The sequence below is a fragment of the Ascidiella aspersa genome, chromosome 2 (assembly GCF_963924565.1).
Source record: "Ascidiella aspersa chromosome 2, kaAscAspe10.2, whole genome shotgun sequence".
Taxonomy (NCBI): domain Eukaryota; kingdom Metazoa; phylum Chordata; class Ascidiacea; order Phlebobranchia; family Ascidiidae; genus Ascidiella; species Ascidiella aspersa.
The window spans coordinates 33,378,318-33,395,908 of NC_139448.1; the positions used below are offsets into that span (position 1 = coordinate 33,378,318).

A 17,591-nucleotide genomic window follows, 5' to 3' on the forward strand; every position below is an offset into this window, starting at 1 on the left:
GCATAGTTACAAAATCCTCTTTAAGGATTAGAGAACCGCGTGGTATAGTTTTTTCTAGAAGCTTTTGCTTAAAGTTCGTATTGTAAAGATTTTGTGAACTTTAACAAGCAATACAACGATCTACTAACACGGTGCCGTTGTTTTAAGTATAGCTGATAATATTTACCATATACAAGTTTACACAGGTGTATTAAACTTACAGGCAAGTCTTCTTCAGGATAGCAGATCAGCTGGATTAGGTTCTGACGTTGTTCAGGGGTAAGCACCTGGTCCATCAGCAAATCCATAACCGGGTCTTTCAAAGCTCTGCAAAACACGTTTACAATTAGGCTTTGCATGTATTTAAACTGTAAATGTAAACCTGTTTTTAAATTGAATACCTAAAAGTTTTTAGACATAATTTTGCGCAAAACAAGGGTCGCCGACAAAAGTTGAATAAAGTTTAGTTGAAAGATGACTCTATTTTTGTGCAGCGGGTCTAAGATTAACAGACATAAGTCGTTCACATGTAAGAAGCAATGTTGTACGAAAATATCCGTACTTATTTTTTTGCGTTTAACAAGAATAACAAAAAAGGATTGTCTAAAAAAATTGTATTAAAAAAACATTTAAAAAAAAGCCAGATTTGCAAAAAACAAAATCTAAATGCAGCCTACACATCCCTGCAGATTCACAGACAGACTGATACTTTAACTATGCATTTTCAACTATGGAGCATTACACCGCAATGAAGCAGACCTTTCTCGGACCCACTGCTGGACACATCTTTCCCTGACCCACTGTTGCGAGCAGATAACGTGGACAGCATGCTTGGCGAACTCGCTCAGACTTGCGCCGTCCATCGAAGATGCTCCGTTGTTCTAAAAAAACAGCGACGTTTTGAAGGTGTCAATCATGTAACATTTACATTTTGACGTGTTTTTTTTTTAATCTGAATAAAATTTCCGACTGCTTAACCAAAGAATATTTTTAAAACTTTTGCATAAATTTGTTGGATTTAAATTCAGGCTTTCCACACCCAAGTGCAACTAAGTCGCAACACTTAAACAATGAAGGTACCCGGTGTATTCTATAATGTGTGCCATTTTCGTTGACCAGTACGACTACAGAACGACTCCATAACAGAACACATTGTGGATATAAACGTTTCATTCACTTGAACAATGTTGAGGTTGAAAATCTTTTATAAACCAATTAAAACCAAACTAATGTTGAATGTACAGAACTTTAAACATATGAAGTTCAATCAAACAGAAAACGACAAATTATCCAGGGTAAGGACTTGGTGCCCAAAATCGGGTTGTGTAAAACAAACGTAATGACAACTTTACCATCCGAGTCTCTAGCGCGTTTGGCATTGGAAGGTCGAGTCCCTGGATCGGAGCGAAAAAGCTGGAAACACTTTCTTCGTTCTGGAAAGATGACTTGCTGTTGGAAAAGCCTGCGTCGCCTGTAAAGTAAAAAAAAAGTTAAATATTGAACGTGATTATTTATAAGTCTCCTGAAAGCAATCATATTTGACCTACTAACTTCAACCAAAAAAAGTTTGTCGAATTAAAATCATTTTCGCTGACAAACGGAAAAAATGCTGTACGATGGGCCAGTAACTAAACTGTTTCTAGTTTGTAACATATTTTATCATACTGCGAGGTTGTGCTATTTTACGAGCTGCCTAGTCGAAATCGTAAGGGGCTAAGCAAACCAACTCACCCAGTTTAAGCATTGCCTTGAGTACCGCGAGTACGGCTCCTACTGCAATGTTGTGCTGCGCTGCTGCGAGTAAGTGTCGGTCGGACAGGGAGGGGAGACGGAACGAGTTACTCGTTGCACTCGACGAACTCGGCGCCTTGAAGAGTTGCAGCAGCAGGTGGCAGGTGAGTCGGGCGCCTGTTGACAGAGTATCAAGTTTGAAAGACGTTGTGGTGAACGAAGACCGTTATTTTGTGCTGCGGCGTCATTGCAAAGTTTTGGGTTACTTTTGAAAGATCACAATTACAGCAAATGTTCGTAAAACCGCTAGACAAATAAATGTATCATGACTAGTCATAACCAATCTTATGAAAGCCGGGGCGTCATGTAGTAAAATGTATTATAACTGGAGCGAAAAAATACCGGTTTCTAGGTCAAACTTTGTGCAACAATAAATAATTTTGCTTTCGTATTAGCTTAAGATACGTGAAAAATATTGCCTTCAGTGAGTAAAACCTTGAAAAAACAAACTAAAAACGATAATATCACTTACAAGAAGGGGGGATTTGAACCACCGTCCCGAAGACCGATATTTCCTAGTTCTTGTCGAGTTAAGCAAAATTGACAACTTTCGCTTGCCTAAATGTTGTTAAACGAGGGTTTTTGAGTCATTTAGAACTAAGCTTAAAAGTTGGGGAGCTATTGGCCTAAACTTTGGTAAAACAATTTAGAAACAGTCTTGTGATTTAGAAAACAACAGTTTCCTGATTGCATTAAATTATACGTAAAAAAAACACTGTATACAATTCTAGAAGTTTAATTGTTTGTAAGCAAGAAAGATGCGGTTAAATCAGTTTAAAATTAATCTGTAGACAGCAGTCGCGATTTTGTTGTATAGATTTAGCGCATTTGATTTCATATTTCGGTTAAGACTTACTTTTTTACTGAACTCTCAACAAAAGTTGCACCAAGTGTTAAATAACTACTTTTTACAAAGGAAACTGTTAAAAAAACAGTATTTTCAAAAAAACAGCTACAAAACCCAGTGTTTTTTGCAAAAAAACGCTAAAAAATCCAGTTTTCCTAACATATATTATATATAACAGAAGAAAATTACAGCACGAACGCAACCTTTAAGCACAGTTTAACGTACCTGTGTCCGGTGTCAGTCCTCCCCCTGGTTTGCTGTTGCAAGCGGCGAGCAGTGATGGTATGGCAACGTGTTGGATGACGTCCTCCAGTGAGAGGCATCCACGAGCGATGAGGACTGCCGTGAAGAGCGCAAGAGGATCACGGATGTGGGAGTCGCTTGCCTGGAGGAGGAGGAGGAGGAGAAAAATGATCAAGTGTTTTTTTTTTTGCTTAAAAAAATTTAAGCACAATGAGAACGATGAAAGATGCACACCTATACGTGTTCAACAACTATGAACTAGTATTTTTGTCGCTTTTTGACCTGGAGTCGCTTTTTGACTAACGATTGCGGCTTACTTATGATAGTACACCAAAAGCCATCGCAGACCCACCGAATCTGAAAAACCAACTAACCTGAAGTGGTGGTTCAAACTCACAACTTCTGGCCACATCGGGACAGTCGCTCTACCCAAACCCGGTTTTAACAACTTGTGTGACCACCTTGATTCATAACATCTCTTTCTCGCGATTCGGCATAAGTTCAACACACATTTTTAGTTAAAAGATCCCAATATTTAAGTTTGATATAGATCCACCGCTCTACGCTAAATCGTTTGAAAGAGCTGCTAAAGAATCAAGGTGGTTTGGGACATAAAAACTGCTCGAGTAAAAACGTAAATTAACGCCGCCCAGGCGGTTTTGCAAACAAGACATTTTGAAATAAATTGAGGTTGACTCAACCATTTGCAAAATCACTTAAGTCCCAGTCAACAAATTAAAAAAAAAAAAATTTTTGTGTGTGTTTTAGCGTTTTTGCAGTCAATTAATTTGACACGACTGTCGATTCCCACCTCGACAACCATGAGCACGTCGTTGAAGTTTGCGGCGCTGGAAGAATAACAGAGAGCCTTGAGAACTCCAAGCCACTCGGCGCTCAACTCGCTACAGCGAGTGTTCATCTCGGCGCACAGCGACGCTAGAGAGTTGACCCTGCGAAAATAAAACGGCGTATTGGCGAATGAACTACAAGTTTGAAAAAGCATTTTTATAACAACAGTTTTAAAATAATGACCCAGGACCAATTTTTTGATTGTTTTGAACTCGAAAACCGGAGAGTGAAAGCGAACTCCCCAGTTTACTTAATACGACTCTCACAGGCGCGGCAATTAACGGTGACTGCACATGTTTCATAGAAGATTTTTTATTAGTTTTTAGCGTTTTTAAATGGTAGATAATAATAACTCGTCTGCAAGTGAGTTTTACCCCTTTCAGTAGTGTGCATCACAAAACATATAGTAAGATATTGTAGTTAACGAGGCCATTTTTTGTCTGTTTTAACTAAGTCAACGTAAAATTATTTTGCACTTTGCGCGGTTCTTTCGGTGCTATTTATATTTTCACTCCATTTGGGAGAAAAAAATCAGTTTAAAAGCCGTGAATAGGCCTGCCCTATCACTTTCTTATTAACACCTCTCCAATTTCAACGTTTAGCAAGAAACGGTCTATAATCTTACAGAGTTTACGAGAAATCGGGGAAAAGGTTTTCCTAAAAAACGACAAACGGAAACCACTACCAACATATGTACAAAACTAATCTATACAGCAGTCCTAGTAATCCTTCAGTTTAATAGCGATCATAGATATTTTTAGTTAGAGTTCAAATTTAGTACATGTCACCAATGTACCGAAGAATTCAAATTTAGTACATGCCACCAATGTACCGAAGAATTCAAATTTAGTACATGCCACCAATGTACCGAAGAATTCAAATTTAGTACATGCCACCAATGTACCGAAGAATTCACATTTAGTACATGCCACCAATGTACCGAAGAATTCACATTTAGTACATGCCACCAATGTACCGAAGAATTCACATTTAGTACATGCGACCAATGTACCGAATGCCCTCGATCGCGAGTTTGACTCTCACAAATAAACAAATAATAAAAATAAATTGTCAAAAGAGCTCCTTTTCAGTTACTATACCTGTTAGCAACAACATATTTATATTTAATTTACATGTTAAAAGAAGATCCAATTCTAATTATAAAGATTGCATAAATTAGTACAGAGAATCGAGAAAGCATATTTTGAGCCAAGAACAAGTTGGTCATTACCTTTCGAAGTCCTGTTGGCCACTGCACACAGTGATGATAGCAGAACATACGAAGCTGTATCTGCATGTTGTGTCGTGCAACTGGCTGCTGTACTGCTCGGCAACAGATAGCACGCGGTCCGGACTCGGGTTCTCGATGAAGTTACGCAAAAAGTTCGGGTCGTAACTATCAGAAAAGAATTGGTTTAGCGCTGCAATGGTTTCGCTTGGGTTTTTGTTGCAAAATACATTTAAGAAAGTTATTTTTAAAGCTTGACTCAAAATTTAATCATTTATTTTAAAAAAACGTCTTGCAAAACAACTTTCCGACCAAACGATTTAAAAAAAGTCGGGTATGTTAACTGACTATACTAAACTCTAAAACTTGTCGCAAATATGAAAAGTTACGGTAGTCGGTGTCGGGGTTTTTAAACTGGGGTCCGTGTACTACTTGGGGGTTCGTGTGCCAGTTTTGGGGGGTTTACGAAATTCAAATCGTAATGCAAATCTTGCTGTCTAATTTAAAAACGAAACGAATTTTTAAAAAATGAAAAAAGTTTAATCGAAAAAAGTTTTGGCGCGTTCTTCTTTAATATATTTGGACTTCGTTTTAGTTTCACATTTGTTCGAACGAAAACAACCGGTTTCCTAAGTCTACTTGTTTTACGACATCAATTTATGACGTCATCTCTTCAAAAATCCGCGCCGACCCTGGTATTTGAGAACCAAAAACTACTTTTAGGGGGTGTGAGTTATTAAAAAAATTAGGAACTACTGTTTCAATATAGGCTGAAAAAACGCGAATGTGGCCTACCTGCAGTTGGATGTTGACGGCTTTTTGTTGGAGAAGAGAGCTTGCTTGACGTTGACTGCGTAGGCCTGAAAGCTCTCGACAAAGCGGGCTCGTATGTAGGGGAACGAGGTGTACAGGTCGAACAGGAACACAAGTATGCTCCTGAAGTATTAGCGCAAGTTGTACAACTCAAACTTCGAACTCAAAAATATCGGTATGGTGCCTGGATTTCCCTATTTTCCAAGATGTTAGAGTAAGAATACCAGTATGCTCCGGAAGTATAAGCGAAAGTTGTACAACTTTATATTTTGATCTCATAAATATCAGTATGTTGCCTAAATTGCACTATTTTTAAGATGAACAATTCGAATAAAAAAAACAGTATACTCCCGAAGTACAAGAAGCGTTGAGTTTCAAAGTTGTAAAATTTAAGTTAGGATAAAAAATATCGGTATGGTCGAGTACAGGTAACACTATTTTGTATGATGAACAATTCGAAAAGGAATTCCAGTATACTCCTGAATTAAAGAAGCGTTGAGTTTAAAACCTTTGCAATTCTTATTCGAACTCAGAATAACAGTATGGTCTCTAAAGTACAGGAAACACTATTTAAAAAACGTACAAAACGACTAAAACACTCATATGGTACCAAATAAGGCAGTGCTAATTTAGATGTGTACCAATAAAAACAAATACCGCTATGTCCCTACACCACAGATAGACCTAATGTACAAATTGAAGGAATTGTCCATACATACAGAAAACGATTTATTAAAAAAATCTTAATTTACAAAAATAGTTTCTTTGATAGTATTTCTAAATATAAACACCCTTGGCGGTAAACAGTAAATAAAATAGGGACAAGAGCCGTTTTTAGCTGAGGAAAACACTAACAAAAATTAGTAAAACAAAAGAGAATTCCATCTTGAACAGCCTGATTCCCTCGCTGCTAACAAAATACGTGACCTTTTCGGAGTTTAAAGTTTAATATAATTTAACCTTAGGATATTCATAATAGAAGTACCTGTCTGGCGAGGTGCATTGCGCAGGGTTGCTTATGCAAGTTCGCTTCGCCACAGCAAGCAAACCTTCGAAAGCGTCAAGGGCAAGGTCGGTGTTCAAGGTCAGATAGCTGAAAAGTCGTGGATAGGTTTAGGTTGGCAAGTTAAAAGAAGGTTATGGTGAGATGTAGAACGCCAAACGTTGCTTAAGTTGTTTGGTTGTATAAACCAAAAATCAAACTAAAATTTGCCCAATCAATCTAGAATACAACCTCTCATTTCATCCAAATCCATTCAAAGCTATATTAACCAAACTATCAATTGACCATTAAAGCCAAAAAACAACCAAAATCTACCAGTAAGTCAGGGGTTCTTATACGCACCCCTCAGGGATCGATGGACTAATATTTGGGGGCCCGTGTCAAATCTCAATAAACAATTTTAAACAATAAAAAAGTTTTTTTTTTGAGATTTAAAAATAACTGTTTGCCGCCTTCTTCTTACACGCATTTGTACTTTATTACAGTTTCACATTTGTTGAACCAAAAATAATAACTTTCCTAAGTCTACTTGTTAATGACTTCGATATATGACGTAACGTCTCTAAAAGTTCTACGTCGACCACGGTCAACAAAAGCCAAAAAAACAACATTTAGGGGGGTCCCCGTCAATAAAAAAAAAAAAAAAAAACGTCTCAGAACCACTGCAGTAAGTAACGCAAACAGATACATGAACTCCAACCAAAGACTTTTTTGAACAAACCAACTCTTTAAGTAATTGTTTGTCAAATATTTTAATATCCCATTAACTAAAGACCCGTAATTTCACGAATTAATCAATCGATCCAACCAACCAAGCAACTAATAAATTAACAAACCAACTTCACGAACCTCTGATAGTGCCTTAGCACGGAAACGACCATCAGCGACAACTCGGTCGGGTACCAAACGTACTCGGTGTGCGAGAAGCTGCCTCGCGAGTCCGACTCGTTCTTGCGTCGGTGGATGGCGAGTGCGAGTTGGTCGAGTACCTGACTCACCGACACTGCCAACTGGACGAGTCCACCCACGTTAAGCGCCTCTTCCATAAGGTCGAACAGTAAGGTAACGACATCAAGACGAGGCAACACCGGCCTGAATGTAAACGATTTATTTGATTAAAGCAAGTTTAAGCTTGTAAATTTATTTTTTTACCCAATGGGCGATTCTTTTTTTTTTATTTGACTTTTTTTTTAAATCGCCATATTAATATGTTTTTTAAGGAATATATTGGTTAAAACAACATGTCGTTTTATGAAGTACTGCATATTGTCTTGCCGTCGTCAGTCATTTGTTTTTATGTTTTTTTTTAACTAGTGGAACACAAATCGGTTATTTTATGGGTTGAGGCAAAAATCTTGAAATCCTTAGTTGTTTTTTTCGTTTTGTAACCGATTTTTGCCTGAAATAATTTTGGAAATCGACCTACTAAGATGTTTTTGCTTTTTATCTTTAAACATTGTTTTTTTTACGTTTAACAATTTTTTTGCCCACGTTGAGAGCCTCTTCCATTAGGTCGAAAAGCAAGGGGACGAGGCAACACGGCCTAAAGGCCCGTTTACACTACAGCTGCACTGGGCGTGAAATTATTTTCACTACAGCTGCAATGAGCTGCGCTGGGCGTAAAAATCGCTCCAAACGTAACGTTTTTCTATTGCTGCACTGGGCTTGAGTTTAGCAAAGCGTGGAAATCGCTCCAAAGCGTATTTTTAAGCTAGCTGCAGCTGCTGCACGGGGCTTGAGTTTAGCAAAACGTGAAACGCTCGCCACAATAGAATTCAAATGCAAATTTCGCTTTGCTCAGCTCAGTGCAGCTGTAGTGTAAACGGGCCTTACATGTGAAAGAGTTATTTGATTATAGCGAATTTGAGTTGAGCGGACAAGAAATCGGAAACATATTTTTTTGATAACGCTTTTTCGGCTTGAACCTTTCGAACGTTGAAAGGTCGCCACTCTCGTCAGACATCGCTTACTTTTAGACCAATAAATTGTTTTAACATTTTCTTTCTTTGAAATTTTTTGCGTTTCTTATTATTTTATGTTGTTGTTACTTTTCACAAACACTTCTCTTTTTTTACTAATTAATGTGTTTTTTTTTTATAAAGATTTTTCCGGCACCTTTGTTTACAATCTTTTTTGCAAGCAGGGGGGTATAGGGGGTACATTTTAAAAATTGTTCCGTAAGCCGAAAAAGGTTGGGAATCAATGCCCTAGCCCTAAGAATCCTCAAGAAAAAAATCAGTGGCAAAAAATTCCCCCCCCCCCCGGTTCGGTGTCACAAAAATCCCCCTCTAAACACAGACCTTCCCGATATGTAGTGGTTAAGTGCGTCCAGGAGCGTCTTCGAAACGTTGCTGGTGACCATATGCTGGTCGAAGTAGGACAACGCACGGAAGCGTTGAAGGAGTTCGCCGTGGGAGGAGGAGCGAGCAGAGCGCCTACTCTTTTTCCCACTCCCTACTGGTGCTCCAACGTTCTCTTGCTTCACCCAAGCGTAAGGGTTGGGCGTCGAATCTGCGCAGTTAAAAGACATTTGATGTGGAAGTCTCGCTAAAGATATCTTAGCAAAAAATATATATATAGCATTGGTACACCGAGAGCCATTGCAGACTCACCAAATCTGTTAATCTATGATGCAATTAGGGCAGCCTAGAAAAACAACAAGCCTGCGGTGAGGTTAGAACTCACGACCTCCGGTCAAGCCGGGACCGTCGTTCCACCAACTGAGCTACACAGGCTCAGAGAGGAGCGTTTATTAAGCATTGGGTTCAAAGTGTTATAAACTGTTTGGTGACTACGGCAAATCGCCAGTTAAAAGTACAGTTTAGGTCAGGTCAGCAAGCCTGGTCGCGGCAAGGTCTCGGCGCGCCGTAATAAATTTCCGCAATAATTTTGTTTAAACTTATGTTTTTAGACAGAGTGACGTAGCACCTCCAAATCGGAGATTATTCCAGAATTTTAATGCATTTTTACTTAAAAGTACAGTTTTACGTGAAAGAAATGTTGTGGTTACACTTGCGAAAGCTAAATAACAAATTAACAAAAACTTATCATTTATGGGTTTCGAGTGTTTTAAACGGTTTGGTAAAAATGGCCAATCGCCAGATTCATGTTTTTTAAGATAAAACAGAAATTTGTGACGTATTTCGAACGTATCAAACTAAATTGGACTTCAAACCTGGGGTAACAGCTAAAAAGAATTTTTTGAGGGGCCTGAAACTCCCAGGCCAAAATAAAACGACATATATGGCTCTTTTCATTGTTAATTAACTAGGCTAGGCAACATTAAAAGCCAGAATAACGTCACTGGCAAGGTTTTGGGTAAGAATTTTAAAAATATCTTTGGGTGCAACGCACTGGAATGCAATCGGGTCGCCAAGTGGTCAACGGACCCCAGTTTAAAAATCCCTGTTATAAAAAAATTAAAAAAAAAATACTGTTATAAAAAAAATTTCTAATCAGATTTAAGCAATCAGGCATCTATCAAAACAAAAACAGCGAGCCGTGGCTAAAGATCAACGATAAGTTTATAGAGAAGACTCTAGAGCAGGGGTTCTTAACCAAGGGTACGTGTACCCCTTGGTGGTACGAAGCACCAAAGCAGGGGGTACGACATGCAGTGTGAAATTATGCGATATTTAGGCATATTGGTATTTAGGCAACTACGAAAAGCAACATAAAAAAACAATATTAAATTGACTGATTTTTTGTGTGTTGTAAATATTGTTGCTCACAAGACTGTATTTAATGCATGCATTCAACACGGAAGTTAGAAATACATTGAGTTTAATACCTATCATTACAATTTAATTTACTTTCCGTCGGTAGACAGGGGTACGAAAAACTTTCATGAAAGCTAAAGGGGTACGAGCGCCAAAAAGGTTAAGAAACACTGCTCTAGAGTCTAGAACTTACCAGGTTTGTCGTCCAGTTCCCTCTTGCTTTGCACGAGCTTGGCGAGGTGTCTCGTTACTTTGCGCACAGCCTGCTTTATCTCCGACTTCTGCTTTCCAGCGCCGTACAAAACCATCAGTCGCTGGTTCCACTCGCCAGTGACAGGCTCGTCCTTAAAAAGAAACGCGTTAGGTCGTTGGTAATTTTTCGTTCCAGAATACAAGGAAAAATTGAGACAGACCGATATAACGATATATCGATATATCGGTAAATTTTGAACGATTTTTCATTGTAAAATTTGTTAAGAGCTTTTTCCGAAAAGCACACCCAATTTTATGTTTTTTGGCAAAAAAATGTGAAATAATTTGGACTTGTAGCCGTCGCCTAATTCAAAAACATGTAATGATTACGTTTATCCGATACATCAAAATTGAGGGTCGCGTGAGTTTTCGAAAACTGCAAGGGGGTGGCAAAACAAAAGTTTGGGAGCCACTGGGTTGAAAGAATAAAGGCGTATTTAAAAGTTTTTACCTGTTTCAAATTAGTGCTAAATGCGTGTGCTTGTTTGCATAGTTTGGCAACGCAAAACTTAAACATCACAACACATTTCATCCATCGCCCCGAGACTCTTAGACGCTCAACAAACTAGATATCTTTACAGAATTGAAAATAAACTCCCAAACCTCCCTCTACTCACTTACCTGGAAAATAATTGGAAAGTGTGTGACGTATTGCACGTGACGGGGTTGAGTGTAACCCCATATGGGTCCCCACACCCTGGAGTTGTACCCCGGGGCGCCCCCTTGGCCTCCCTTGGCCTTAGAAGAGGGGTCAATCGGTCTCACGGCGTCCATAAAGTGTCTACATGATAAAATGGTGGTTACTGGTCTACTGCATCAGCTTAAACTATGTAACGCCTGTGATATGAATCTTGGTTGATAGCCGTATTTGTCTAAGGCAAAAACTGAAAACAAGTGGAACTGTTGACAAAGTGTATTTTTAGGTTGACAAGATTTCTTCGTCAGGTTAAAGTAAGGTCAAGATAAAGTGTGGGTAACTGGTAGATTGCATTGGATTTGGTGTCCCTTGTCATTCTTTCTCTTTATGTAAATCTCACAAAAAATTAGCTTATATCAAGTAACGCCTGTGATATGAATCTTGGTAGATAGCCGTATTTGTCTTAGGCAAAAACTGAAAACAAGTGGAACTGTTGACAAATTGTATTTTTAAGTTGACGATATTTCGCACAACCGTGCTTCATCGGGTTAGAGTAAGGGGGGCCAGGGTCGGCATAGAAATTGTATATAATTTTTTAGAAAAGAAATATAAAATAAGTACACTTGAGAAACCTTCGGCTTTCGGTTCAACAAAAGTGAAAACGAAATTCATTTAAGGAGAAGGCGCCAACGCGTTTAATTTTAAATCAACTATATCCTATAAAAAAGTAATTTAATATTTAAAATAATACAAGATTTATACTAGGCTTTCATGGCCACCTTAAACTATTCTACGTAGCCCAAAGGGCTCCACGAACCCCAGTTTGAAAACCTCTACCTTCAGAAAACAGTCAAGGTATGTCAATATTTAATTTTTTTACAAATGAGAGACAGAATTCACCACAGTTAAACCACCAATAACGTAATTGCACAAGCCCTAATATATACACTTTTAAACTGTAAAACTGAGGCGGATTTTTCTGGAAAAACACTACAACAAAGCCTGGGATACACAAACCTGTCGTTCTTGTTATCTGGATCGAATACGCTCTCTGAAGGCTGGAGAAAGTCCATCTCCATCTTTACCTCGTGACTGCTCCTCACACTCCGTGGGTCCTCCTCATCCAACTCCATCTTCACTCCAGAGTCCTGAACAATCAAGTCGAAGCTGTCAATTAATTTTCAAACAATGGCGAACTTTTAAAAAATTAGTTTTTGTGTTGTGACTCGTAATTTGTGACTTGAAAAATGTTAAGACTTGAAAATTTTTTGTGATTTTAATTTAGTATCTTCTCTCTTACATTTTCATGGAATTAACTGAAAGTTATTCACAGACTTTTGCAGGAATTGTTTTTGTTTTCAAAGACCAAAATTTTTAGATTTGAATATAATTCGAAACGAAAAGACTATAAATGCCACGGCAAAGACAATAACAAATATTATGAAAATTGGTTTTACTACGCCGCTTCCAAAACAAATAACTTCCTAGCACATTAAATGACAAGTTTGGAAAAACGAAAGGGGGTTTAAAGAAGCTTCAATACGCAAATCAATCAAGAACAATTTAAGATCAAAAAATAAGTAATTTGTTGCGACCCTGTCGGCTGACTGGATGTGGATAACTATTCTATGTTTTTTGTTGATTTTTATAGTTTCGTTTGCCGCCGTTTGGGGCAACAAGCAAACGGTTCGCTCTTCTTCATTTATCAAGGTTTCTTTGGGCCTAACTCCCTAACAGAATAAAATATAACCAATGTTTCGGCTGAAAATCTGAAAATAGGTAGCGTTTTTAAAACTCAAGTCGTAATCCGATGTTTCTACTCAAACAAATGAGAAATACGAAAATAGCGCACATGCATATATTTGTCTAGTAACTTATGTGATTTTTTCGTATTCCAAAAACATGTTTTCTTGACAATTAGTGTAAAAAACTCTACACGACGCTATAGATAGGCTGTTGCCTTTTTCCGAAAATACTCACCATGTGTTTGCTGGGCACCGAGCTGCTCATGCTGTTCGAAGTGCTGACGTCATGGCTGGACTGTGGTGTGTTGATGTTGTAGATTGGCAATGTGTGGATTTGACCTGGATAAAATAAACACACAAGATGGTCTGGTGTTTTTTTCTCAAATTGTGATCAGAAGTGTTATAGGCATTCAATGTTTTTTTAATTTGAATGATAGGCATTCAATATTTTTCTGAATTGAATCAGATTAGTATATGTGTCAGTTAAGCTACTAAAAATGAAATCGTTTGCCTCATTTGCATAACATTGTCGCATGATAAAAGGTTTTTCACCTAACTACCCTATAGTAGCAGGTCACGTAAAACGGGAATTAGTTAGCGCAACAATCCAGGGTTGATATTAAATTAAAAATTAAACTCGCCATTGGGGCGAGTGTCTGCCAATCAGCATTCGTCGTATGAAATTACAATCGTCAAAAAAATTAGCACGCTGTCTAGATTTTCCGTCCTATACCTATATGTTTTTCACCATAGCTTGTTACTTTATACATAGTTCTTATACGACCAGTCTTGATTGTTAACCGGACTATTTGAGTCGTAAAACTTTTGTGCAATGCGCTTGTTTAATTCGTTTTTGTATTTGCGCGTTAATGTAGAAGCGAATATCGTTAGAACATAATGGTTGAGGTTGTAGTAAGAATACCAGCCCATACAGTAGCAATTTAAACGTTTCCAACATATCTTTATTCATTTTTTAACATCAAATGAACAAGGAGAAATTCGAAACGTTTAAAATGCTTCCAACTTCTTTAAGGCCTTTGGTGTTCCCACATTTCTGTAAAAATTTACGCAATAATTGGCAATGACAAAAAACACTAACTTTATGCTTAGGAACCAGTTTGACGATTAAGTGTCAATCAGCACTCGCCCGGAGATAAATGCGAGTACAAATTCCCAGCCCTGCAGTGTGGCGTAACACAATGTTTTTTGGTGGTGCAAAAGTTTTCGTTTTTTGTTTTTTTGCGAAAGTATTTTGTTTCACGTACCTGGCGTGATAATGCCGCGTGATATGAGGCTGTTCAGGTAGAGCGTATGAGAGAAGACGTCGTGTTCAATGAGTTCGGTGAAAAGCAGGATCAGGTTCTTGAAGGCTTGTAGTTGGTTCGGGTCGTCTGGGTCTTCTAAAGTTGGGAACGCGAAATAAATGTTCAAATGAAACTTCTTTTAAACGCCCATCAACTAATTTTATTTATGAATGCACACAGTCAAATATTAAGTTTCGAACTGAGAACATTTTGAGAAAAATTTAGTTGACATTGCTGTACGAAAATAAAACTTATTTGAAATGTCCATTAACTTATTTTAAAAAAATGCACAGTTAAGTCTTTAGGTGAAGGGTTGCTGTTTTCAAATGGATTGAATAGACTCTTTTTGGTCGAAATGACTTGCCCTGACTTGGACTTAAGTCATTGTGTCAAATACCTTAGGTTCAATTTAAGTGTTTTCAATAATTTTTTTTAAATAAAACTGGGTATTTATCTTAATTTGTGCACGTAAAGTTACTAACTTGCTATATGCTAGGCTTTTTTTTTTAGTCTAGTTATAAATTGCGCATAATTAGACTTTTACCAATGTTAATCGTTAAACGTTTTATTTTTATATTATTGATTTTACTTTGGAGTTGACTTGATCCCATAATATAATGACTTGACTGAGACTTGAATTGGGCAACCGATAACTTGGACTGGGACTACCTCTTTTTGCAAAAAAAATTGGCTTTGGACTTGAATAGGACCGGAGTTATTTCAAAATGATTCGTTTACAACACTGAAATGCTCAGTCGAAATTTAGCAGTAAAATTTGGGGCTATTAAGGGAAAAACAAAACAAAGCACCATCATGTTAACTTTAGCACGACGTACTCAGCTCAGGCGCTTGTGTGTCCAAAAAAGTAACGAGGAGGCTTTGAAAGTACGGCGAGTTACTGGTCGGGTTTCGAGTCTGCTGTTGTTGTTGCTGTTGTTGTTGTTGCTGTTGTTGTTGCTGTTGTTGTATTTGCGCATTTTGCTGTTGCTGTGGTTGTTGTTGCTGTTGTTGTTGTTGTTGTTGTTGTTGTTGCTGATTTATCGAGGAGTCCGCGTTGACTGTCTGGTCTAGTTGACTGGACGAACTTGCGTTCAAGCTGCTCTGCGAAGTGTTGCCGTTAGGTGGCGTGCTCGGGGCCCGCTCCTGTTCGTAATGCGCCTGCGTAAAATAATGGTGCACCATAAAAGGTTGAAACTATAATATATGCAATGTGTATTATCTGTGATTGAGCCCTTCTAGAGTCGAAACATAAATAAGGTTGTCGTTGTTTCGTAACTTGCTGCCTTCTGAACCTGTGTGGGATAGTTGGTAGAGAGACGGTCCCGGTTTGGTAGGAGGTCTTGAATTTGAATCTCACTGCAGGCTTGGTGTTTTTTCTTTTCGAACCCCGATTAGATCGACTGATTTTGATAAAGCTTTTCCGAGGCATTATGTGTACTGAAGGGGAATGCTATGGAAATGGATGTTTGAGTTCAGACCAAGGCTGCGGAATCGGAGTCGGACCCGGGATGGGGCGGAGTCGGTTTATTTTGCAGGGGTTCGACTAGGAAATCACGTGGGACTACATAAAACTACCAGAGTCCCGAGTCCGATGTGCGCATGCACATTACAAAATTTTATAACTTATAAGGACGCATTGCAAAAAAATTAGTTATGTAAAATAAAAAAAGTAAAAAAGGTCAGGCTGTAGAGTCGAAACCGGATTCAGGCCTCGACGAAATCTCCGCAGACCTGCTTTAGAGAATACAAAAAATAACAGGACATGACTGAAATTTGTCGCTCTGAGCGAGAATAGATACCCCAGTTCATGCGTAATATTCAGCCTTTGCATAAAAAAAAAATCACCAAAACTGAAAAAAGTTTGAATCAAAACTTGTTTGATTAACTATTAAAGTTATTTTAACTTTAAAATCACAAGGTATAGAACGGAAATAGGTCTACCTGTCTGAGATCCAATAATTTGGCGACGACGGCTGCTCTGTGCTCACCAAGCCTCCTAGCGGTAATTGCCCATTCGCACAAGAGAGCTATCACCGCTTCCTCGCAAGATTTGCTCATCTGCAAACAAAAACACAGTTTTATGCCATTTGAAGCCTTTTCAAACAAAATTCATAGCCTTTCAAAGGCCTAAAATTGGATCGCTGCGCGTTTTTTTAAATAATTTGGAAAACTAATCAGTATAAATGCCATGGTTAACACAATTAAAAATAGCCAAAAATTGTATTTTTAACCACACTCACTTAACATATAACTTGACGTAGCAAGTTATTTGGAATCATGGTCAAAAGTCCTATAGAAAGTTGGTTTCGGATAAGCTACCCTATGTAAAAGGCCATATTTGTCTAATTTCAAATAGAGAAATCAGGTGGCTCTGTATAAAGCTTCATCAGGTCAAAGTAGAAATGATTTTTCACTTACCACCCTAGTATTGGACGAGAAACGATAACAGCACTTGGCATTGGGTATCTGATCCGATATTATTAGGATTTTCAGAAAATAAATTCGCCTTTTTTATAGAAAACGCAAAACTAACAGCTTTCTCAACAAAAATATCAAATTACCTGAAACTCGCCGCTTTCTTTGACGTTGATCTGGTCAAAGATCTTATGGTAGAGAGAGTCGAGCGGGTCGCCCCGGTCAAAGTTCTGCTTGTCCAGGGCGTCCAGGGTGACCAGGACACGGTTGATGGTCTGACCGGCGGTGGACTCCTGACATTTGTCGGATGACCAGTGCATCTCGGCAGCCAGCGAGCGGCGAACTATTTCGGCCTCTCGCTTCTTTAGCGTGTTCCTATGAACAAAGTTGAATGTTTTTTGATTAAAATGTACAAAATTTCTGATATTTTAGACTATAAATGCGAGCAATGTGCGAATCTCTCTTATGTGCCTGATACATCACGCTCAAGACCAACAACATACAGTTTAAAAATAATTATAAATAAAAAAAATCGTTCAAACCACTAAAAACATCCCATGTTGAACAGAAAGGGACTGAAACAAAAACGTTTTACACACCCCGAAAAATGTCCTCAACCAACAACAAAAACGAATTTGGCAATTCTAAATCTATTCCTACACATAAAGTTAAAAAAAAAGAGTTTTGTTTTCGGCACGACAAAATTTACACTCCAAAAATTTACATTTATGAAACGATTGTAAAACCGTGGACATATTAGGCTAAA

General features: G+C 38.2%; 1 protein-coding gene across 1 annotated transcript in view; it reads right to left on the reverse strand.

The window, feature by feature from the left end:
* LOC146165038 (mediator of RNA polymerase II transcription subunit 12-like protein) overlaps window positions 1-17,591 on the reverse strand; it is a 45,443-nt gene that overhangs the window by 18,548 nt on the left and 9,304 nt on the right. Inside the window, exons 12-31 of the mRNA XM_083382982.1 lie at window positions 16,972-17,200; window positions 16,352-16,468; window positions 15,470-15,568; window positions 15,247-15,355; window positions 14,372-14,506; window positions 13,338-13,445; window positions 12,379-12,499; window positions 11,346-11,505; window positions 10,666-10,816; window positions 9,054-9,264; window positions 7,603-7,845; window positions 6,736-6,843; window positions 5,733-5,873; window positions 4,941-5,105; window positions 3,672-3,810; window positions 2,843-3,002; window positions 1,711-1,887; window positions 1,332-1,450; window positions 764-860; window positions 201-304 (exon numbers count right to left, since the gene is read on the reverse strand). Coding sequence (XP_083239108.1) covers window positions 201-304; window positions 764-860; window positions 1,332-1,450; window positions 1,711-1,887; window positions 2,843-3,002; window positions 3,672-3,810; window positions 4,941-5,105; window positions 5,733-5,873; window positions 6,736-6,843; window positions 7,603-7,845; window positions 9,054-9,264; window positions 10,666-10,816; window positions 11,346-11,505; window positions 12,379-12,499; window positions 13,338-13,445; window positions 14,372-14,506; window positions 15,247-15,355; window positions 15,470-15,568; window positions 16,352-16,468; window positions 16,972-17,200 — 2,893 coding nt within the window. The remainder of the gene's footprint in view (window positions 1-200; window positions 305-763; window positions 861-1,331; window positions 1,451-1,710; window positions 1,888-2,842; window positions 3,003-3,671; window positions 3,811-4,940; window positions 5,106-5,732; window positions 5,874-6,735; window positions 6,844-7,602; window positions 7,846-9,053; window positions 9,265-10,665; window positions 10,817-11,345; window positions 11,506-12,378; window positions 12,500-13,337; window positions 13,446-14,371; window positions 14,507-15,246; window positions 15,356-15,469; window positions 15,569-16,351; window positions 16,469-16,971; window positions 17,201-17,591) is intronic.